Raw genomic sequence first — 24,255 nt, 5'->3', positions numbered from 1 at the left:
CGCAATCACTAAATAATCTGACTTTGCTCAAAGTGATATTAACAGTCTGACCCAGTTTGCAACAAAGACTTCATCAGAGCCCTCCAGCACAGTGTGACATGCAACAAACTTGCATGACTTTTACGTCACACTGTCTAAAGGACGGTTGTGTCAGACGCTGTGGTCTGCAGCAGGAGAATGCTGTGTTTTTTCTCTCTTCAGAGTCGGACCAGCAGGATTAGAACATTTCATTCCGTCCCCAAACATCGCTTGGATGGCTTGTCATGCTGGATTGGTGCAGTCACTGGTGTGTCCTCTGCTGTCTTTGTCACATTCCTTGCCTTGCTGACTTTTACTGCAACCTAATGAAATATGTCTTAGGAAATATCAAAACTCGCCTTCGCTTGTTCTGTCCAGATGGCACGTCAGTCGTAGAGCAATTGTGTCCAGCGGATGGATAGATATGCAGTTTCATCTGTTGCAGATGGAAGAACTGAAAACTAGAAGACCAATTTACAGTCCTTGATTGGACATATGCTTTTGTGGTTTTCCTCTTTTCTTAATTTGATCCGCCTGTCAACTGTAATTGTTATTCAAGAAATACGTCTGCATGAGACGATGTTCCAGTGTGGCCCACGTGAAATGGAACACGGATATGTTACTGATGAGCCTGTGCACACATGGTACCTTCCACTTTGTTATCAACCAGAGGTTTTCATTTAAATTCGAAGGTCGAGCTGCGTATGATTGGAGGACTCTGCTAACCAGGTGCTGGTGTGTTCACCTTGTTTACGAAAACCCAGTGACATCACAACTGCCTACACTAACATACAGTTGTGCCAGTGACATGCATGCACTACTTTACCACCTAATTAAAACTTTCCGCCCTGCGCTCCTGTGACAGTCTAATTATCACTTTGAAAAATAAACCTTCCCCTTGAAGCCTGAGTGAACCCTTCAGACACATCCCTCGAGTTTCTCACAAAGATTCTTCTCAGGTGTAATAGCTTTGATTAAAAATAAATCTTCTCAGGTGACTTATTTAACAAGATGTAGACGATCCGCCTAATTTCAGATGCATCATTATCTAGATAAAGGTTGGTTTTGTAGAGCGCTAGTCTGTTATGTCTGATTTAATGGGACACAACCATAGACTGAATACAAAAATGGACGTGACGTCACCCATTGGTTTCTCGACTGTGTACATGAAGCCTCGAGTTCAGAATATGGTTGCTGCCATGTTGGTTTTTCTGGAGCCAGTAGTGGCCATATTTGGATGAGAGGGCGGTGCTGGAGAGGAACGAGCGGTTGGCAAACACCAAGCTATCAAAGCTAAACGGTCTGTGTCTGTGGCTGATCCATTAGCTTGTGAATGTTTAACTTCATGTCTCCCACAGAGGAGATTCTGACTGACTGCAGGTGTTTATTTGTCAGTCGAGAAGAAGCAGAGTCGCTGCTCACTCGCCCGGTGAGAGAGTGATGGATGAACGACGATCCCCAAAAGGCTCCAGCAACAATAACAGGCAAAGTTAACCTCAGTGTCTGTGTTGACGTCTAGCAGACAGCCAGCAGTATCCACCTGTCACTCAAGTGACCCGGCCCCTATGATTTAAGGCTTAATATCATTGTGTTATAAAAGAATTCACTCCCCGTACTAAAATTAGCTATTTATAACAAAACAGTTTTTTGTACCATGCAGTAAACCCATCTGCCGTAATGTTACTTCTTTCTGGGGCCAGCCTCAAGTGGCCACTCGAGGAACTGCAGTTTTTTGCTCTTTCGCATTCGCTTCATTTTTCAACACCGCAGGTTGCCGCTTGGACACAACATACAATTTTATTCATTTTACAGATTAATTTGGCTATTTGTGTAAATCCTCACTGTCTCATGTAAAGATAAAACCTTCCATTTGCTACTGTTTGTCTTCCATATGTATTATGATAAAGCTTCCTGTACGTTCTCCAGTCTGCGTTAGAGCTGACAGTGAACAGCTGGCCGGCTTTCCTCTGCTTGCTTTTTACTTTTGAGTCTTAAGCTCATCTGATGGATCTAAAAATAATGCTGTCTTTGTGGAAAATACATTTCCACTGGTGGGAGCACCATTACAAGACGTCGCTCCATATTCTGTCTTTACACTGACCCAGATAGGTTGATATGTGCCCCCTTTGGCCTGCAGGAGTCCCATATTTATGGTTCAAATACCTTCAATATAGGATACCTTCATATCCCCCAGATCTTACAGCCTTCCAGCAGAACATCTGTGGGTCTTCCCAGGATACAAGATAGTGTGTGCTGTTATTGACAATTTGGCACTGAAGACAAAGTCCCACCCATCTGGTGGTCCAATTCTTCAAAGTAAACATTCAGAACTGTAGTCATCACCGAGGAAAGTATTTTTTTCTTTATCATTGCAAATGATTTTGAGTGTCATGCCTGTAAAGATGAGAGCTTTTTGTGTACAGTACACCTGAGACAGAAATATAAATGCTGAATAATTAGCTTGTTTTGTTTTTTTTAATGGATAGATAAACATTTAAATCTATGTTTGCATTGTGACACGTCTCCTGCCACAAAGCATTACTCTCTAAAAACTTAGAAACATTTGAAGTACAGCAACAAATTAATTTATGTAATCAGAAAAAATACTGTCCAGACTGATGTGAGACAGTCCCCTCTGTCTGTAGTCTGCACTGTCCCTGTGTCTGTCCTGTGTGCATCCTGCTGTGACACCTCTAACCCTCTGAACTCAAAGCTTGGTTCCTCTTCCTTCAGAGCTGCTGGTCCGTGAGGATATTGTGCTTTGAGTCAGCGAGGGAATGGATTAACCCTCAAAATAACACCGCTTTATTAAATCACAACCCTCCCTCAGACCCTCTGTCCCTCTGTGGCGTCAAGTTTGCTTAACAGGCCCCCTCTGAACCCCAGTGCCCTGATCCAGGGCCCCTGATAAATTGGTGGGCCGGTCCGTGTGGCACTCTCTCAGTTCATTACAGGCTCAGACTCCACTGAACCATCTCACAGTATTGTGCAGGATGGTGATGGTGGGGATGGAGGGGGAGGGGAGGGGGGTAGATGGACATAGAAGGCTGTTTGTGCAGCTATTATTCAGAAAAGAGTTAAAGTAATAATCTCGAAGATTTTTATTTAAATAAATGTCTGTAAGTCTCTCTCTCTCTCTGAATGAGGTAACACATGGTGACTGAGCCTATGGCCCACTGATGAGAGAATGCATCTGCAGTATATAGTATTATTACGGGCTGGGTGTCTGTGGCGGCGCCCAGTTAGTGACACGTTTTCCATCAGCCAGCAGTGGTTGGTCTGCCAGAGAGGGTAGGCGGAGCTAAGCGGCTGCTTTTCCGCTCTCTGCAAGTGTTGCGAGTAAACAGTAATCTACTATGGCTGAACAAACAAAGAAAAGATGGATGACTACAGATACAACTTCAACAAGAAGTGAAAATCCAAAGAAAAAGAAACAAACTCGACGCTCAGATGAAGCAAACAGTCTGAAAAGGAAAGCGACCGTCAGCCAGGAAAATCAGGAGTTACAACCGGAGCCGACCGTGGACGTCACACATGCAGCACTGTCTGGATATCTGGGGAGTGTGCTCCTGCAATTACCGTTTATCGCCACAGGTGGCGCCAAAGAGAACGAAACTAAGATCTTCGAGATTAGCACTTTAATGCATGTAAACTTTAATTTAAAAGGCAGGCTGCCTGGGTTTATTATTTCATGTTAACCTGTAAGGCTGAATTTCCAACATTGACACCAATATTTCATCCATTCATCCCAATGACTGTATATATAGATGGACGACACGTCTCCATCTGCTCCAATTGTATGAAAGTGATGCCAAAATATGATGCGATGGTGACGTCATTTGGAGCCAGAGTCTGCAAGGTAGAGATCAGCGGGTGGTGCCATTGTAGCCACTTCCGCTAACCCAAACACACACTTAACTTACCGAAAAAACAGCAAGGATCCCGCACACCGGTGTGTTTAACAGCAGAACAGCTTCTTGTGTTGGTCTGAGGTTAAAGTTCACAGGTATGGAAACTTCAATGACTGTAGTGATTGTTTTAGTTACGTCTCCTCTCACCATTCCTCCTCTACTCTGCTAATCAGGAACAGATCAGCTGCAGGAGCTGGATTGGTCAACAGAGCTGTCAATCATCATTTTGACAGCATCAAATTACTAAGTTAAAATAAACTGAACTGAATAAAAATGAACACTTGGACATAAATCAACATGATAAGAACTAACTATAATGACAGAAACCATGTTTGAGAAAAATGTATTTGACGTGTATTTTGATTTTATAGTTTGACTCATGTCCCATCTGTTAACATGGAGGAGGCGGGCTTTATGAGCTATACTGCAGCCAGTCAGCAGGGGGCGATAGAGAGGGTTTGGCTTCACTTGTAGGGAGCTGTCGTGTCGTCCATCTTTTTATACAGTCTATGATTCATCCACTATGTTTTCTATGTTTTAATGCGTCATTCTAAAGCACGTCATGCGGTGACATTCATAAACCATTCGTTTCCCGAGCCCATTTCTTTAGTAAATTTAGAAGCGGATGTTCACGGTCACATTCATTTGCCTCATTTTGAACAGAAACAAATTGGAAATGAGCTTCATAAGACACACAGTGATCGCTCTGACGCACACCGAGCAAATACACATGAACCTGTAAATGGAAAATTGTGCTTCAGACAGGAAACGAATCTCTGCAGACACTAAATCAGAAACACATAGTTGGAAAGTAAAGTGTAAATGTCTGCAGCTAAACCGCCCCTCACTCCGCTCTTGTCCTCTGCCAGATCCTGTTTGAGTTCCCTTCACTTACACTTTGTTGAATTAGGATAATTAACTCTCCTGACACACTATGCAAAGTAATCAAATCTGCGCGTTGGCAGTATGTGAATTAGTTTAAAATTCTGATTGGGCTCTCACACACACCATACCTTACACCCCCCGAGGTTGGCATTTACCCATGATTTTAATGAGATGGGCTATAGCAACCATGAACTTATCTAATTCATTCAGAGCAGGGGAAATCTTCAGCTGACTGACGCTGCCAGAAAGAGACGCACATTAATCAGCGAGACACAGGAGACGCATAAACCGGCACATGAGCTCATGGAGACGGCAGAAAGGAGGTGCGGATGTACACTTTTTATTTGCACATGTACACACACGTCTCACAACAGACTTGAACACACTCGAGGGTTGGGTACGTCGAGTAGAAAACAAACCTGATTAATTCTGACACTGATGCAGATATGAACAAGTCTTTGTTACTTACATGAACAACAAGTTGCTAATTGGTAAATGAATGGTAATATTATCAGTACATATAATTACTTTGAGCCCCCCATTAAGCATTTATAGTAATAGAGGCTGCTTTACTAACAGATAACTAAGTACAAACTGGCAACTTCTGTACTGTTACACTCACATCTGCACACAACTGCATCATCCTGGGCTATTAGCCTTTGAGTAAATGTTGTTATACTGCCAATAAGAAATGATATAGGGACTCGTCATTGTATCAACTTATGCAGAAGAGATTTGCTGCGTCTTTCTGCTTTGTTTGACAGCACACATGCTGCTGGTTTTGATCGACTCTCGGGGGACTCATCGGTGAGATGTTCAGGGACAGTAAAAGATATTTTTAGGAAAGACACTCTGATACACTCTGCTGTACGGTAGCTGCCCCGCGTTAAACAGCAGACAGAGAAAGATTACTAGTTGGTGGAGACCAAAACCAGACATGTGAATTTTGGACAGGACCGATGTTTCTTTATAAGATTCAAAATTTGTTGTGTAGCCATAAAAGAATAAAAAATCAATTAATGGAAGTAAAAATGTGTTATAAGATTGGTAATGATTGGAGCATTATACGGCTGAACATAAATCATCTATACTCTTTTTGTTTGTCTTAAAGGTATAATAAGCAGGATTTTCCTAGAAGAATAAAATATAGGCTTTTACAAATATAATATATCATCCCTTCTGGGCCTCTCTACATGTGTGTTGGTGTGTGTGTGTGTGCAGACCCTTGTGAGACCCTTCCCTCTACATCTATTCTGTTGTTTTGCTTTGCACGGGACGTTTTCAGGAGGGGCGCTATCTTGGTTCCCTGAGCCAATCACAGAGTGTAAGTGAGTGTGTTCAAACTAGCAACTGAGCCCCATTCAGACCGGCGAACATGGCAAAAGAGCGATGCAGAGTTGGCCTTTCTGTTGGACAGGTAGGTGCCTCAAACCGGGTAGGGACAATTTGCTAGCGCAACGGTAACTGTCAGTTAGCATGCTAGCACAACGGTAACCGTGATGCTGTCGGTGTTAGCTCGGCGGGGTGGGCGTGTTCTCGCACGAGAGCGTTAGAGTGAGCTTCAGGTGACGAAGAGCCCAGGAGGAGGAGGGGCCCAGTTTGAATGTGTTGTTGACAAAATGCCCTTCAACTCTGCTCGTGTTCCTGTTTGCCCGCACAAGTGTGTTTAAATGGTAAATGGACTGTACTTATATAGCATCTTTCTAGTCTTGCGACCACTCAAAGCTGCTTTTACACCTCATGTGACGTTCACCCATTCACACACACATTCACACACTGATGGCAGAGGCTGCTACGGAAAGTGTCAATCAGTCCTCACATTCACACACTGCTGGCTCTGACACCAGGAGCAATTTGGGGTTCAGTGTCTTGCCCAAGGAAACTTTGACTTGTAGACTGAGGGAGCTGGGGATCGAACCACCGACCTTCCGATTGATTAACGACCGACTCTACCACTGAGCCACAGCTGTCTCATTTACTTAACCTGTAAAATATGAGCCACATCATTTGCTTTCTCAAAATCAGGATCTTAAGTGTCTCAAAGCATAAAAATCCTACATAATAAACTTTGTAATTTATAGTTGGCAGATTTATTAAGTAGCCAAAGTAATGCCTTTTTTTTACCTCAATTTTACCTGGATTGACCCCGATGTGATGAAGGAGACCAGCGAGTGTTCTATAGCATCGAATCCTTATTTATGATGTTGTTTGGCCCGAGACGTCTTTCCTCGTTGGCGGTGTAACATTGGGACATTCTTGGCCTGACATGGTTTACAGAGCCAACAGCATGCTTCTGAGGTCGCTGACTGGCCAATGGCATTCCTGCTGCTCCCACAGTAACCAGCGGCGGGGGGGAGGAGGGGCTGGCATTTAGCTTTAGAGCTGTTTGACAAGCCAATGGTACTTTTTAACAAGAAGCTTATTAATGACTGCCAATATCAGCCTGCTGCTTTTCTGATTATATTAGGCGATGTGTGTTCGTTAGCCGACGCAGCGGAGAGTTTTGGCTGAAAATTTCAGCTTGTTAATCTTAGCTTGTTTTGGTCATTCGGACCGTCCAGGACACGGGAGGAGTAAACGCTGTTCAAACGGCGGTTAGGTGAATTGTGTCAGACTGAATTGGCTGAAAATGTCTGGTCAGGATTTGTGAGGTTCAATGTAAAGACTTTAGCAGGAAAAGCTTAGTGGCAGATTGTGCAGAAGAAGCAAAGAAACTCCTCACAAACACACACACACACACACACACACACACACACTGAGTACAAAAGTAGTTTCACTGGCTGCCAGATAAGCTAAAGTAATAACAGTGCCATCTCAGCTAATTTTAGCTCTGTATTGAATGTGCCGCCACTGGTATTCATGGCAACATTTCTGGCTGAGCTTAGCTGTGTGTTCGTCTCTCTGTATCCGTCTCACTCTTTCCTATTCTCTTTTCTTACTCTCAGTCTTCTTGTCCTCTTTTCCACGTTGCTCATTCCTTTCCTCCTCCCCTTCAATTCCCATATCCCCCTCTCCTCTCCTTTTCATTCAGCATTCCGTCTGAACGCAATCTCATCCGATTTGTTATGAGGTCACAGCTAATGCCTGACATTTCTAATCTGGGAAACACCAATGCGATCATTTCCACATCGCTTTCTGAAGAATAGCAAAGCCTCTTTAGAAAAGTAAATATCTCCTTATACCTGCTATGATTGGTGTTTTCCCCCAGCTTATTCCGCTCTGCAGTTTGTGCAGCATGAAAACACTGACTTAAACTAAGTCTTACGTAACAAAGAGTAATGACTCCTGAGAACAGCAGCACCCGCAGCACAGGTTGCATTTTCGCTTTAGACTTTCTCTGACGTTCGTCACGAATCACAAATGAGCGAACTCTTTCCTCTTCAGCTGCAGGGTTCAAGAGATGTTCAATAATGGCATCCGCTCAAAACAATAATGTAAGCAATCCCGTTCCCACTCCCAGTCTTGTGACCTTGCCTGCCATATTGAGATTGACCACATCAATTTTTGAATGGCCTTGGTCCAGCAACAAGGAAGCAGTTGGCTGCCCCGTGCTACAAACATCAATGGGCTGGCAGAGGAACAAATGGACAGAAGCTCATTTCCATGAAACATTACGTATGCATGTTGACAGCTACTTCAAAGCTGGAGCGGGTACATGTTGGTTGCTCACTGCTTGATACGTGTTCCCAGTTTACTCATCCCCTCTGCGCTTGGTTTGGTCTACAAATGCACATTTTTTCTTGCTACATTGAGCTGATTCTGCAATAGTGTAAATGAGGCGAGTCAACAGATTCTCCAGCAGAACTTTAGTAGAGCATTCAAATGCGTCAGGGTCATGTGAGGCGGGTGTGAGTGCAGAAAATAACATCTGGCAGGCATAAAACAAAAGGAGAGATTTTACACTAACCCAGCTCTGATGCCACGACTGAATGTTTGATATGATACCTCCAATAACACTTAAAGCACATTTTTTCCTCATCACTCAAAGAACCAAACCCTGTTTTTACATCCAACCACAATGTCAGAATTCACAACTTCTCACATAAGAAACCCAGAGTACGTTAAACCTTCGCTAAAAGCACAATAACCCCACATCTGACAGGGACGTATTCTCACGGCCCTCAGCCTCTCCCTCAGATGCACCGGACTTTCAACTCGTTTCATATACACCCATCGACAGCGATATAAGACGCTCAGCGATAAAGTCCGCTACCTTGAGCTTCTGTGTGAGACGCCATGACAAAGCACAAGTATGTGACAACATTGGATGAGGACGCCTCAGTTATTGAGAAATCATCATGTAAACACAAACGGCCATGTCAGGAATATGAACGGGTATCGTTAAGATTTTAACGGTATTATCGATGCTGCTTTACGATCCGGTACTTTAACGACGTTCTTATCGGTTCTTTTCGTTATTTTCAAAGAGAAAAAATGACAGAAATTAAGAACAGAATGAACATTTTCTGAAATGTAAAATAAACTGTTATTCACAGCAAAAGAAATGTTTACAACAGATCACTATTATTGACTCCAATGTTGTGATGATGGATTTGGTTTTCTGGTAGTGGGCGGAGCTTATCAGTTAGCCCGGTTGGTCACGTGTGCTTAGTTTGCTGGCTAACAGCTTCCAGTGAGATGTGTGGCGCATGTCTCTGCCTGTATGAGGCTCTTTAGACTGATGTTTGGACAGATCGCTCGTGTTCCGCCCTTACAAGCAGAAGTGTTGATGCAACATCGGCATCGACTCTGGTGAAGTGTAACCTCACTTTTGGACATTTAGTTCTCTCCGCCATCGTAACGAGGAGGATCTCTCGTGTGCGAGGGGCTGCACTCGAGAATGTCCTAATATTACTGCAAATTAGAAACAGTTGCTGAGATTAAATGTGCAAGGTAACATTTTTGTAGAAATCATAAACAGGAAACTTATTTTCTAAATTTCAGTAACGAAAGCAGAGCCGATAATATATAAATTTATCAATACTGCGTACCCATCCCTAATCTGAAATGCATTAATAAGATAAAACTAACTCTGAGCTGTCTGTCAAAGAACAAGTAAAAACATGTAATCAGTATATAACAAATGTTTTATTTTTTTATTTTACACCATTTGCATGTTTACTGACCAATGTTTATTAGCATTTTTTTCGCGCGTGTGTGCGCGTGTGTGCGTGTGTGTGTGTGCGTGTCGTAAATGCTTGTCCCAGGAAACCATCCTGGTAGACCGTAGATGTAAAGGATGCTGTCAAACCAGCAAAGTCTAGAATGGCGTGAGATTTGTAGCTTTCAAAATTGAAACCATCCACTCTCCCAACCCGAGAGAAAAGTAAGGGACCTCTGGAGAGAGCGAGAGATGTGGCACGGATCAAACACCCAGGAGAATGTTGGTAAGGAAGAAGAAGAGTCTTCAAACGACGAGGAGGTGCAGACAGGAAGACGGTGCGCAGTCTGCTGACTCAGAGGAGCTACTGTATGTTTATGGTTTCCAGCATTTAGGTCATGCCCTTTTCTGCTGCAACTTAAGTCGCCTTCAGACATGAACTGTAATCCCTAAATGCTCTGCTGGTTTTAAACGTTTGCATCATGTTTGAGAGGCTGAGTCACTTTTTCATAAATGGCTATTTTTTCTGGGAGCACACAACATTTCTGCAACACTTGAGTTAATGCAGCCATGAGAAAAAGCACACAGTTTTATGAGGTTCTGCAAAATGAAATCTCTAAAAATAGAACCAATTATGTCAAAAGCAAAATGAACAATTTACTATAATTCTGGAATTATGATTGTGTTCAGGACTGTAAAGGTTCATAACAGACCTTAAAGTCACATTTACAAGCTTAATGAGATGCATTGCTTTAAAGAGGAAGGCTTGGTCTTACACTGAAATTCAGTAACACTTGTTTCACAGAGCCGAGGACGAGATAACAAGTGAACAGTCTGCCTTGCTCCTCATGTGGAACTTCTGCTCTCCGGCCGGTTGTGTGTGCGTGTCATCAGAAGCGGTTTTGTCCTCTTGCACAGGGTCAACACGACCCTTTTAAACAACACTCACCTGTGTGCGAGCTCAAACTCACAGTAAACAGGCAGTGTAATGGATTAAATGTCTGAAAGCAGTGACTGAGTCGGTGTGTCAGGGCGCTCAGAGTTCTTCCTCAAAGAAATTTTAGGCGTACCCTCCTGCTGACCCTCTCTTGAATCACTGCCTCACTCTGCCACCTCCTGATAGAAGAGAGGAATGCATACAAGTCTGATTTAGTAAGCTGTTTATAGTGAAATAACACCATAAAAGGGAAGGAGCCACTTCACCGTCCTAGATATAAAGTACTTGATGTTTTAGCAAAATAACTGTATGGCTGCCTGCCTGACTGTCTGGCTAGCATGGGGCCCTATTTTGGGCTTGGTGGAAGCCCCCTCTCTCACTCCTGTTGTCGTGTGCTGTGACTCTTCAGCTCGCCCTCTGGCTACACGCCTCTTGTACTGTGCAAGAAGAGCACTTCACACATCCCCAGTGAAACCAGAGCTCTGCCTTCAGCCTTCGGCCTCATGCCTTGCCATGTCCTCTGGGCTATTTTTACTCCAGCAGTGGCTACTCGTGCCAAAGTCGGACCACAGCCTGCTGGACCGGGGCTGGGGCCATGTGTGTGTCTCTGTGAGAAGCGTGTGCTGCTCATGTGTGTGTAGGTGTGTGTGTGTGAGCTGGTAAACTGTGCATTTAGAATAGATGTAAGCAGAATAGAAGTGGGACATGTGCCAAAGTGTTATCTCAAATTAATTTGGTAACAGAGGCTGGTTAGCTTCCTCTGTTTGAACCCAGCTGTGAAGCTCTGTGCTCTCTCTCTCTCTCTCTCTGTCTCTCTCTCTCTCTCTCTCTCTGTCTCTCTCTCTCTCTCTCTGTCTCTCTCTCTCTCTCTCTCTCTCTCTCTCTCTCTCTCTCTCACTCTCTAGTAGGCTGTATGCCTGTAAGAGAACTTTACTGTCTAACACTTTTACATTAATGTAAATAAATAGCCAACAATGCAAAGCAAGTGCAAATGCATTGAACAACCTTCACAGGCCCTTCACTTAACGTTGTTGTAACATCCTTTGTCAAACGTCACAGCGGTAGCGGACTGTAAGGACGTCTGTTCTGTGTTGCTCAGCACGTAACTGTAAATCAGCGGCCTCGTCAGACAATCACAAGTTAAAATAAATATTAGATCAAATTAATTTACGGCGGTTTTAGCTGCAGCTTCCCTTAAAAAATAAAAGAAATATAATCATGCAATGATAATATCTTCAACTTTAAGTCGAGCTGAAACGGCATTTCGAGAGTATCTAGCTTCCGTATCGTGACGTATCCCCGAGTGAAACAGGACGTGCAGGCGGGACATATCATCAGAGGGATTTGATTTGGTCGTTGAGAAGTGGGCGTAGACAGACGTTCTCCACAGCGCAGCAGCTAGCTAACTGACCGAGCGTTCTTGGTGCCCCTCGGCTAAATGTTGCAGATTGATTGGTTGAAATTGTTTGGTGCTAACTTACGTAAGCACGCGTGAAATTTAGTTTTACCGGAAGAAAAAATGATCAGATTTTAATATAAGAAAACCAAGAAATGGATTCTCTGTATTTTCTTTTTGCCTATATTGTCAAATAGATGCACAATATTACCGGGGATGTGAGCTAAAAGGATTAAAATGACATTTTTCATTTCACCTCAACTTTAATGATGATTATAAAAATAGGCTTACTGAGCAAACCAGCGCTTTCCTCAGACATGTTTTCCACTCTCGTAGCTGCTGTCCGTCACAAACACCATCAGCTCACGAAGCCTCCTCCTTCCACAACACTGGGAGCACTCACCATGTCCGTTATTAGCAGGCTAACCTTCTCCGCTCTGGTATCTTCACAACGACGTGTGCTAACAGGGCGAGCAAATTATGTGATGTGAGACTGCGTGTCGTCTGTCTCCGCTGGCTTCTCCTTGTGCTGTAAGCGCGTGTGGTGAAGCATCAAAGTATTTCTGTGATCTACACGTTTAACACCACGTCTTGCGCAGCTCGTTGACGTCGTCTTTTTGTCAAAGTACTTCCAGACGTCACTTTTCCTGCTCACGGCTGACATGGTGCATGTAAGCTAACGGAGTTAAAGTGCTTTAGCTGAAAACAACACATGCGCAGGACAGGTGCGCGAGTAGTGTAACGTTACTCGAATAACGATGTCAACAACGAGTACTCGAGTATTCGTCCCCATCCTTATTATCCTGTTATTATTGTGGTTGCTGGGAAACAAAATGTTTGAGGAACTCTTAAAACAATTATGGTCTGGATTTTCTCTTAGGGGCCTCTTGCATACCGGATACAAACCTTCAGGCAGAACTGATTATGTGGTCTTGAACTTCAGGGTCAGCATTTTAGTAAACATTTTGATTAATAGATTTTTTTATTGAATCCAAATAAAGGAATAAAAAAGGGCCTCTAAAGTTCTGAGGAAACAAACGGAGAACAGCAGAACAGATTTATTCGTTAAAGTCGTACACGAGGAACCTCGAGGACAGAAACGATCAAACTACACTTTGATTCCTGTTTTTTTTGGAGTACCCACAAAGTGCGCTCTTAACCCTCTGTTCCTTGTAATTATGGATGCTGCTGTTTTTTATTGTCAGTCATACAGAGAACAGAACGTTCAATACCCATGATCCCATTTACCAAATTGACTCATATTGTCATGACAACACAAGCACCACTTTTTGCTAATGATCATTATTTGCAGCAAATCCAGTCAATAAGTCACCGAGTTTGTCCCCAACGGGAAGTTGATAGTGCAGCGATAAAGCACGAAGCACTCGACTAAATCGTGTAATTACATGAACAGACGTTTAATTTGAATGAAACCTGACTTATATAAGGTCATAAATGATTACTGATTATAAACGTTAAATATTGGGATGTTTTGAGTTTTAGTTGCCGCACATGGTCAGTGCAGAGCTGGTGGAAATCACATCCCCTCCATGGTTCACTGAGTCACAAACCTGAACTGTAATCCTGCTGTCAGAGTTTACTTTGTTATTTTAGTCAGGATGCACGATATCGGATTTTTTGCCGATATTTTCCAACCCTTTTTGCCGATTGCCGATTTCAATACTGATATATTAGACACGGTTTATTCCACCTAATTGCAGAGAACATCAAGTCTCCCCTGTAGTGGAGTTGATATCACGCCAACTTTCTGACAGATGCAGAAATAACACAAAGCAGTGCTTTTTAACATGAACACATTCACTGGGCAATATAAGAGAAGTACTGAGGTTATGTACTAAATGCCATGTTTATTTGTTTTTAACATTTTCTTTCAAATAAAACTGTAATATTAAGACAACTAAGACAGGCTTGGGTGATGCTCTCCCTGAGACAGTTCTGACAACAGCCACAACTAGAGCAAACTTTACCTGTTGCACAGAACAAATATATAAAATCTACTTTAAAAAGCTGCCATAGCGCAGACGTCTTGCACCCTTCTTCACGCTTGATGGAAGAGGCGTGGTGCAGGCAGAGTTAGTGTCATCAAGCATCGAGCATTTAGGCAGAACTAAAACGTTGTTTTATCGGCGGAAAATATCGGCAGAAAAATGACATATCTGCCGATAACTTGCTGATAATATGGTGCATCCCTACATGTGCCTTTGTTAGAGAGCTTTTCCCTGCATGATAAGCTCTGATGAGCTCTGGATGATGGGCTGGAAAGTGATTCTTTTTTAAGCTCTTCCTTAGTGCCGCTACATTTTTCAACTCTGAAACTGAAGGCTCCCTCTCTCTATCCAAAATTCCCTTTCTCCTCCTCTGTCCCTCTGTCCTCTTTATCTAATTCTCTCTCTCTCTCTCTTTCTCGCTCTGCTTCAGTGAAATACATCAAGGAGATGTCAGCCTTCTTTAAGAGCTCGGGGTCCCCCGGCGCCGCCCTCCCCTGGGAGTCTCCCCCCTCCACACCTCAGAGGGGCACCGAGCTCTCGCCCGCTGAAGTGAAGGAGCCCCGCAGCATCCCACTGAAGATGTGCCAGGTGTCACGGAAACAGTGCCCCCCGGACACGGAAAACAGGTTCTTGTTTTTTCAAACTTGTAAAGCTGTTTTGACGGTGAGGTCATACATTAAGAAAAAAAGTTAAACCTGAAAATGACAAAATGGCTCACAGAGAATAATGTAAAAGGGACTTCTTACAGCGTCTTGCTCACATATTCTCTTTGTTAGTAACTTCCTCTTCGCCCTCAAGCTTCTCTCTCTGCCATTTGTCTTTCATTTCTCTAACTGCCTCTTTTTCACCTCTCTCTCTCTCTCTCTCTCTCTCTCTCTCTCCCCCTCTCATCTCCTCTGCCAGGTATTTCGAGGTGATTTCATCCAGCAGAAAGAACTCTGTGTTCTTGCGGGCTAAAGATCCAGCCATGGCCCAGTCCTGGTACAATGCCATCCAGGCGGGCGCTGCCAGCCTTCTACCGCGAGTCAAGGAGGAGATGAAGAGCATGCAGCCTGGCATGGAGGTCAAACATCTGGGCTGGATTACAGAGCAGGTATGCAAGAAGACACACGTACATGGTTCGTACTGCTGCACCTTCTCTGCAGTGTTTTTGTTGATGCCTGTTAAAGATGTTTTTAGTGCACAGAGCAAAACACAGAGATACAGGAAGCACACAGATATGCACAAGATCATGTGTGTGCAGCTGGGTAGGTCTGACTCAGCGTTGTGCTGTGCAGAAGGTAGAGATGCACCTTTCTGAATTGTTTCTCAGGTATTTGTTCAACAACCAGCAGCAACAGCAACTGTTCTGCAGAAACACATCTCTCACTTAGATGCTGTCAGCGCCTTTAAATGAAAAATACCTGAGACAGAGGGGAGAAGATGCTACATTAAAGGGGTATTATGCTAATTTCAACCAACTGAAGCGTCTCAGTGGATTGGTAACGAGCGAAACATTCGAATCAGGTGTGTTAGAGTGCGGAGGAACCTAAAACATGCAGGAAGGCAGCTCTCCAGGAGCAGGGTTGGCCACCCCTGGTGCAGCCTGCAGACCGAGCTGAGGAGCCTGGGGATCACTCCAACATACTTTGACCTACAGATCTGAAACTTCACCCACGTTTAGTCTGAACATCCAACATTGTAAAAATATATATGTCTTAAAATGTGAAACAGCAGAATACGTTGCTAGATGTTTACATGAAAAGAAATAAACTGCGTCTCTAAGAGACGATGATAATAAACTGACTTTACACAAGAGGTGAAGGGAAGTGCAGTAAATCCAGTCTGTAAAATAAACCGTCCCCAAACGTCCCACGATAACGTAAACATTATACACGATATCTTATTTACAACATTTCATAAAGATGTATTTACAACATGTCAGCAAAACTTGATGAGCGAGCAGAATCTCCACCTTCAGTATAAAAGGCTGCACTTCAAACATATATAAACTCTTTCTGTCACAACAGCATCACACGGCTGCATACGGGCGTGTTCCAGCCTGAGCCGATCCATAACTGCTTCTGGATGTTTATGGCCATTACAGTCATAAACATGCATTGTATGTATGATAATGAAAAAGTTCTATATGAATGAGTGAACATGATTTTAATGCTGTGTGTGCAGGTGACCCAGGGACCAGAGAAGCCAGTTCTGGCCATGTTGACCGACAGAGACCTGCTCCTGTATCCATCCCTGCCTGAGAGCAAAGAGAGCCTGAGCAGCCCCACCAAGAGCCACCCGCTCATTGCTACCAGGTTCACACACACGCATGCTTACACACACACACACACACACACACACACACACACACATACAGCACTAGATATGAACACGCTTTCTACTTCTCGCTTTGCCTTTAAATGCGCGTCTGTCCTCGACTCTGGGCAGCCCAGTTTTGAGTTAATACCTTCCTGTGCTTGCTTTGGCTCAGTCAATGTGCACATGTTCACTCTTTCCATAACTGGAGTGTTGGACATTTTGACGCATGATTTGGAAAACATTAGTGGAACCAGAACCTATGACTCATATGTTTTCCTCTCCTCCCGAACACACCAGCGTGCACACACCCTTTGTCTGCTCTTCTGACACAACCCATTTCTCCGAATCCTAATTCCACTCTTTGCTCACATCCCCGTGCAGACTGGTCCACTCCGGCCCCGGCAAAAGCTCTCCCCTCCTGGACTCTGACCTCTCATTCGGCCTGCGCTCCGGCACTAAGCAGGGCGTGGAGACTCATGTGTTCAGGGTGGATTCGGCCAAGGAGCTGTCCACCTGGACTCATCTGCTGGTGGAGGGCTGCCATAATGCCGCTGAGCTCATCAAGGAGGTCACCACGGGTACAGACACACACATTTGTTTGACTCCCAGTTCTTCTCCTCAACATAAGTGTTAAAATATGTTGCTGTGAACTGTCAGAGCGAACCAGGAATAGTTGCCAGAAATCACATTTGATTGTCTTGAAGTGTTGCTCGTCCTTGCCTGGCTGAGCAGAGCATGAAGCAACCAGGGCTTAAGGTTCGCCTCCCACTGAAGTCACCCTTTAAAAATATGAATCATCTCATTGTGCTGCATGTTGCTTTGATAAATTCCCTTAAAGTAAAGTATGAGAGGCGTATCAGTTCTGTATTAAAATGCATTAGAATTAATTGTTATATTAAAAATTCTGTTCGAACATTTGTACCATGTAGGCAGATCTTTGTTTATCTGCAAAAAACAAAAGAGAATGAACAAATTGTGCTTTTCTTAAGAGCACAATCTACGATCAAGCTGTGTGTCCCACTACCACAAGTCCAAACACAACGCTGCTGTCACTCTCAACATGATTGACAGGTCTGGTAAAGGGAATTAGCTTTGTATTTGATGCTGTAAAGGATTTTTTGCAACAGTCATCCAGTGAAACATTTCTATATATTTCGGGGTCCTGGCGATGTCACTCGCTAATGGAGTAGTTTGTGTTCTCATTATTATTCTTCTTTCTTATTTTTCTACACTCAAAGTGTTCATGCAGCAGCAGCAGCAGCTGTAAAACCAAAACTTTAATGTCACGACGCAGATGATCAGGAACATTATAATACAGCTGTTTGCCTGACTGATTGTATTTAGGCTGTTAGTAGCGATAAAACTGTACGGTCACTCTGATTGTAACGTCCTCAAAGACCCCAGGATTTCTATTTTCCACCTCTGTCACAGGTCATTGTTCACAACATGTTCAGGACCCAGATGCAGACTTGGATATTATGAGTTTAATTAACAAAAGGCAAAAATGCAAAAACGAAAAGCAGAGCAGACAGGGGAGCACAAAGACTAAATAAACTAGGAGGTGAGGCTAATCGGACACAGGTGAAAACTAACTAAACAAGACTAAATCCTGACAACACAGAATAAACTAAATACAAAACTAAAAAAATGACAACTCATGACGAGAGACACAGTGACCAGATAAACAGGAAATAATATCAAAACACCAGAATACAAATCAACAACATAACTAAACTAGAATAACTCATGACAACCAATCATATTAGAGGGACTGCTTTCACACAGAAAGGGGCGGGGCCACAAGAATCTGGATGGGCTGCTCTTATCTATAAAATGACAGTTACTGACTGGGGATGTGGAGATGTTTCCAACATGTTTTCCATTATCTCAAACATGGCCGAGAGTCAAAATTCTTTCATTGTAATCCCTCCAGACATCTGCGTGACATCTGCAACGTTTGTTCTCAGTTTTCTCAGACTTCCTATTTTGGACATCTTGTCAAGAACTGCTCAGCCAGTGTCCCAAAGCTTAGTCAGGATGATCTACAGACTTTACTGCTCTTCAGTCGTTCAGATGTCAGGCTCTTTCAGTGATACGAGCCAATTATTTTATTTTATTTAAAGATTATTCTCCTCGCTTTCCTTTTCAGACTGTTTGCTTCATCTGAGCGTCGAGTTTGTTTCTTCTTCTTTGGATTTTCACTTCTTGTTGAAGTTGTATCTGTAGTCATCCATCTTTTCTTTGTTTGTTCAGCCATAGTAGATTACTGTTTACTCGCAACACTTGCAGAGAGCGGAAAAGCAGCCGCTTAGCTCCGCCTACCCTCTCTGGCAGACCAACCACTGCTGGCAGATGGAAAACGCGTCACTAACTGGACGCCGCCACAGACACCCAGCCCATAATAATACTATATACTGCAAATGCAAAGGCTTTCATCAGCGGGCCATCGGCTCAGTCACCATGTGTTGCCTCGGTGATAGACAGAGACTTAACAGACATTTACTTACATGAACATCTAACAGATTATATCTTTAACTATTGAAAACAAATATCCAACCTGCTTTGAGCTCGACCACTTCCTCATGCGGTCATTCTGGTTCATTCTGATCTGCTGAGAATCAGAAATGCAGATTTTATTGGTCAATAATCCTCGATTCTTTCTCTGAATACGCCTCAAATCTTTTTAATCGCACAACAGTTAGTGTTCAGACACGCGCTGGTTCCAGTTCAACAGACACAAACATCTGAACACATAAAAGGACCCGTCTCACAGAGCAGGATTAGGCGTTAGGATTTATTCTCTCTTGAACAATTAGTCCGTTTATTGATGGTAAGCTCTTTGTAATAGATTTCTATGAAGAGCTTGAGATTGTTTCACGTACAGCGGTTTGTGGGGTGTCTTATAAGCTCACGTCTTTTCTTCTTCTGTGATCCAGTTTCTGCATTTCTGTCCTCAAGTTTCCCCTGGAAACTTAGTCATCCTTGGCAAGACAGGCGCTGGTTCACGTACAGTGCAGTGTATCAATGTTCTGTTGTTACATTGCCATCTGCTGGTAGCGTGAGGTGGTGCAAGCACGCTCAGCCCAACACCTCAAGTGCTTTAATTTTAGCATCAGATTAGGACGTCTGTCCCATTTAACTCAGAGTTGGGCCTGATGTCTAATCTGAACAAAGAGCATTATTTGAATCATGTTTTTATAAGTTTAATCGTTAAGATCCGACTCTTAAAAACACTTCGACTGAGCTGACGACAACATGCTCTTCCCCTGTTTGTCTTCTGTCCCTGCAGCCTGCAGCTGGAATGGGAAGGAGTGCACCCTGGGAGTGCACATTGATGAGGGCTTCACACTCTACACAGAGGAGATGGGTGTCAGGAAAAGTGTTCTGCTCCAGCAGCCCTTTGAGCGCCTAAGAATGTCCTCAGACGACGGAGTTCGCATGATGTTCCTCGACTTCGGAGGCCCGGAGGCCGAGATTGTAAGTTACTGATCTGTCCGTGGACTTTCTCTGTGTTTAGCGTTTATAATAATACTTTAATATTTATAAGTGTGATCTTATATGTGGTGTATGTTGAAGTTAGCTTCTGTTGTTGCGATCAAACATCACAGTTAGCGATAGCTCTTTGATTGCAGTAAATTTAATAAATAACCGCTATCATAATGCTGCTGGTGTTTTGTTCCAAATAGTTCTACAAACAAAAGTATAATTAGATGTTATTTTCACCTGTTAGTTTTAATACAAAATCCATTCAAAGATTTCATACACAGCTTTCAATCACATCTATGATCTTCATCAGGAGACGGACTTTGTCAAAGACATGGCCGACCCTGAGCCTTCTTCACCGAGTCGAGCTTTGTGACAAATACAGCTCCAGAAAAAATAAGAGGCCACTGCAAATGTTTTTACTTTACTATTTATAGGTTTGTGTTTGTGTCAAATTAACTTTTGTTCTACTATAAAAAAACATGTTTAATTTCCAATTAAAATATTCTCATTTAGGTCTTAAATTTCAGAAAAAACAGCTGGTTAAGAAAACCAAAAGATGCAAAAAAGATGTTTAAATTCATGTTCATCCTTAAAGATACAATCTCGAAGATTTCAACTGTTGTGCTCTTGAGTGCCTCCCACAGGCAATAATTAAAAGTGTACTCTTCCCAGTTTAAACAGACGTCTACAGCTGGCTCCCTTTGTCTTTCTTGATTTTCCTCGCTTTCCTTTTCTGACTGTTTGCTTCATCTGAGCGGCGAGTTTGTTTCTTCTTCTTTGGATTTTCACTTCTTGTTGAAGTTGTATGTATATGTAGGGGGCTTCAGATCTGGATTGGGCTGGACATGACGTGAAGAGAGAGATGCTGATTTAAGGAACATTTGGGGGAGTCTCTTGATTCTTTCCGCAGCTGTATGAAGTACCTTCACTGATGAAGACCGTTACATGTGACTGAAAGCTCAAGAAAAAGCCCAAAGTGGCGACCTTTGTTTAATGTTAAAATCATCAGTCCTGTAACTTTAACAGAATTCAAAGTATACTTAATACCTGTTTGAACTCACATGAAAATGACATGTTGCACTTTTGTTTATTTTTTGTTCTGTAATTTTTCACTAACTAAAGTTTGATTTAATGTATTAAAGTGGAAATACAGTTGAACTCATTCTGACTTGTGCTCACTTTCAAACTCCTCGTCTTTCAGCAGCTGGACCTTCACTCCTGCCCCAAGACCATCGTCTTCATCATCCACTCCTTCCTGTCTGCTAAGGTCAAGCGGCTGGGCCTCCTGGCATGATAAAAGCCGCCCATCCAGAGCGTCACCGATAGGAATATTCAAAGAAACACAGCCCAGAAGACTCTGAAACAGCAGAGGATGTGGCCGAGGAACAGATGCTGACTTATCCCATCTCTTCTCTAAGGTTACCGCCTGTGATCAGGCACCTCCTGCTGCTTTTAAGGGAATGAAGAGAAAATTGCAACACTGATGGACCTTTGTTGAACTTGTAGTTAAAGAGGGTTTTTACAGATGGCACAAGTCAGCAGCCATTAAAGGGATCTGAAAGCTGTGAAATCTGTGACGGTAGGTCATGACACTTAATGATGGCAAACTGTGTGAATACGACAGCCTGCATCTTAAGGTTTCTAAGCTTGAAGTCCCGATAATTTCTTGTTTTTTTGCCCCTTTGTTTAGTTTGTTTTGTTTCATGAGTCACTGCAGGCCTTTGTCACGAGCATCCTTTCATCCTTCAATCTTTTCTTTATGCGAGCCGTCACAACAAAAGTTGTGTCACAGATGTCCTGATTGATGTTGGACAGACTAAAACTTTTGTAAAGGCAGCGTCAGCGGAGTGACAGGCTGACAGGACTGATCAATAGCCTGTACTGACAAATGTACAGTAAAGAGCTACACATGTGCTTTGATGCATAAGGTCCATTTACCTGGAGGAAGTTAACGCTAACGCTAACAACTACAAAATGCCAAATCATATATATTTTTATTATAGCTGAAAACTTTTACTTTTTCCTCTCAGTGTTTTAAGCGTGGTCGTAATCCATCGCCTAACAAAGAAGGTGACTAATATTAAAAAGGCCTTTATGAACTGACTTTAGGCATAACCAGGAAACAAGATCAAAACTTCTTATGTTCTAACGAGAGAGAGAGAGCTCATGCTAAATACGAACGTTTGTAAATCACGGAGACAAAGGCTGTTCTATAATCACGTACTGATATAAGACAGTTTGCTGAAAGCGCCTGCTGTGTGCAGAAATACACAGCGTAGCTCTTTAAAGTGTTTCTGACTGTACTTCAACAATCAGTCACGACGGAGGACAAGCAGGCGAAATCACAAAGCACCAAACTGAACATTTAAATCTGTTAGTTTTAACAATGTTGAGTTGTTTACATCATAACGGTTTTTTTCCTCCCTTTTGTCTGATTGAGCTTGGGGCCTTCTCTCTCTCTCTCTCTCTCTCTCTCCCTCTCTCTCGCTCTCCCTCTCTCTCTCTCTCTCTGTCTCTCTCTCCCTCTCTCTCTCTCTGTCTCTCTCTCTCTCTCTCCCTCTCTCTCTCGCTCTCTCTCTCTCTCTGTGTCCAACACTAAACAGACTTGTATTAATATATATTTCAAAACTAAACCACGTTTGCTTTCAAGAAAAAAAAAAAAGATGTATTGTATATTCTTATTTAAACAAAGGTGTGCCTTGCAGGGTTGTTTGTATATAAACATGTAATAAACTTTGTTAACTTTTATAATCGACTTTTCAGGTGCTTTATTGATTCCTCATGAATGGCACTTTTATTTCTTGGGACCCAGATGTCCGTCTCCCAAGCAACGATGTCCAGCTCCTCCTGAAGTATTCGAAGGCGTCCCCAGTCCAGAAGTGATGTATATTAGGGATGCACGATATTGGATCTTTTGCCGATATGCTGATACTTTCCAACCCTTTTTGCCGCTTTCAATACCGATAAATTACACACGTTTTTTCCACCTCACTGCAGAGAACATCAAGTCTCCCTGTAGTGGAGTTGATATCATGCCTACTCTTATTGTAGTGGCCCACTGACAGATGCAGAGATAACATAATACAGAGCTTTTTAACATGTTGCTGCTGTATGTTTCATAACTTTGAAAAACTGCCGCAGACGTCTCACACCCTTCTTCACGCCTGACGGAAGAGGCGTGGTGCACGCAGTGTGCACACTCGCGTCGAGTTATTGTCGTAGCATTACGTCAAGCTTTTGTAGGGAATCATCGAGCCTTTAGGCAGAATTAAAGTGTTGTTTTATCGGCGGAAAATATCGGCAGAAAAATGACATATCGGCCTATGCCAATATGTCATTTTAAAGGCCTAATCTGCAGATACCGATAACGTGCTGATATATCGTGCATCTCTAATATCCATATATATATATATATATATGTATATGTATATATTAGCTGCACTTGATATATATTAATTTTTGTTTTATAAAATGTGTAATGTGGAAGCTTTCTCCTTACTTCTTCTTCATGCTCCAAAGAGCATTTTAGCATCTTTCAGCCATTTGTTTTAGTTTCACAATTTAACTTTTTCTGTTAACCCCTTCAAGTCTTCTTTCCATCAGGAGAAGGCATCTTTTTTTTTATTAAAAAAATGTATCTACTAAACAAACCGTACGCCAGCTGCTCACTGCAGAACAGCAGGTTAGTGAAGCTATCAGAGCATTTAACGAGTTTAAGAGATCTTTGTGGAGATCCCAAAGAAGACATAAATACTGAACAATAATAATAATAAAACATTTGGTCGATAAAAGTCTGTTTCTGTTGATAAGATAGACTTTATTGATCCCTCATTGGGGGAAATTCACTTGTTACAACAGCTCAAAGTAAACAAGTGATAGATTATAAAAAATCAAGACAAAAAGATAATAATAAAATACAATAATAATCAGTGAATTAAAACACCTCGATGACAGCTTAGATTTTTCACATGTACCTAATGAAGTGGCCGGTTGGTGTATAAACACTATGTACACCTTCACTTACTGTGGATGGTTAAGTTTTTGTACAAAATACAGCTGGGTAAGTAAATAGGCAGTGATTGCTTACATGTTGCCAAATCTACCATATAAGGTCAACGTGTCGTCAGCTTGTTCTGCACTGCCATCTAGTGGCCAAAGAAATCCATTAGAACAGCTTGAAACGCCTTTGTAGAGAAATGATGCACTTCAGC

General features: G+C 42.7%; 1 protein-coding gene across 1 annotated transcript in view; it reads left to right on the top strand.

The window, feature by feature from the left end:
• Positions 1-22,744, top strand: part of snta1 (syntrophin, alpha 1) — a 39,144-nt gene extending 16,400 nt beyond the window's left edge. The window contains exons 3-8 of the mRNA XM_069678214.1: positions 14,688-14,883; positions 15,161-15,350; positions 16,424-16,554; positions 16,940-17,136; positions 19,848-20,035; positions 21,246-22,744. Coding sequence (XP_069534315.1) covers positions 14,688-14,883; positions 15,161-15,350; positions 16,424-16,554; positions 16,940-17,136; positions 19,848-20,035; positions 21,246-21,338 — 995 coding nt within the window. The 3' untranslated portion in view covers positions 21,339-22,744. The remainder of the gene's footprint in view (positions 1-14,687; positions 14,884-15,160; positions 15,351-16,423; positions 16,555-16,939; positions 17,137-19,847; positions 20,036-21,245) is intronic.
• Positions 22,745-24,255: the final 1,511 nt, after the last annotated feature.

This window comes from Semicossyphus pulcher, unplaced genomic scaffold (genome assembly GCF_022749685.1).
Source record: "Semicossyphus pulcher isolate SPU_LCO1_2020_fin unplaced genomic scaffold, fSemPul1.0.p SCAF_3, whole genome shotgun sequence".
Classification (NCBI taxonomy): Eukaryota; Metazoa; Chordata; class Actinopteri; order Labriformes; family Labridae; genus Semicossyphus; species Semicossyphus pulcher.
The sequence above is the reverse complement of the archived record's forward strand: the minus strand, read 5'-3'. Positions and strand labels throughout refer to the sequence as shown.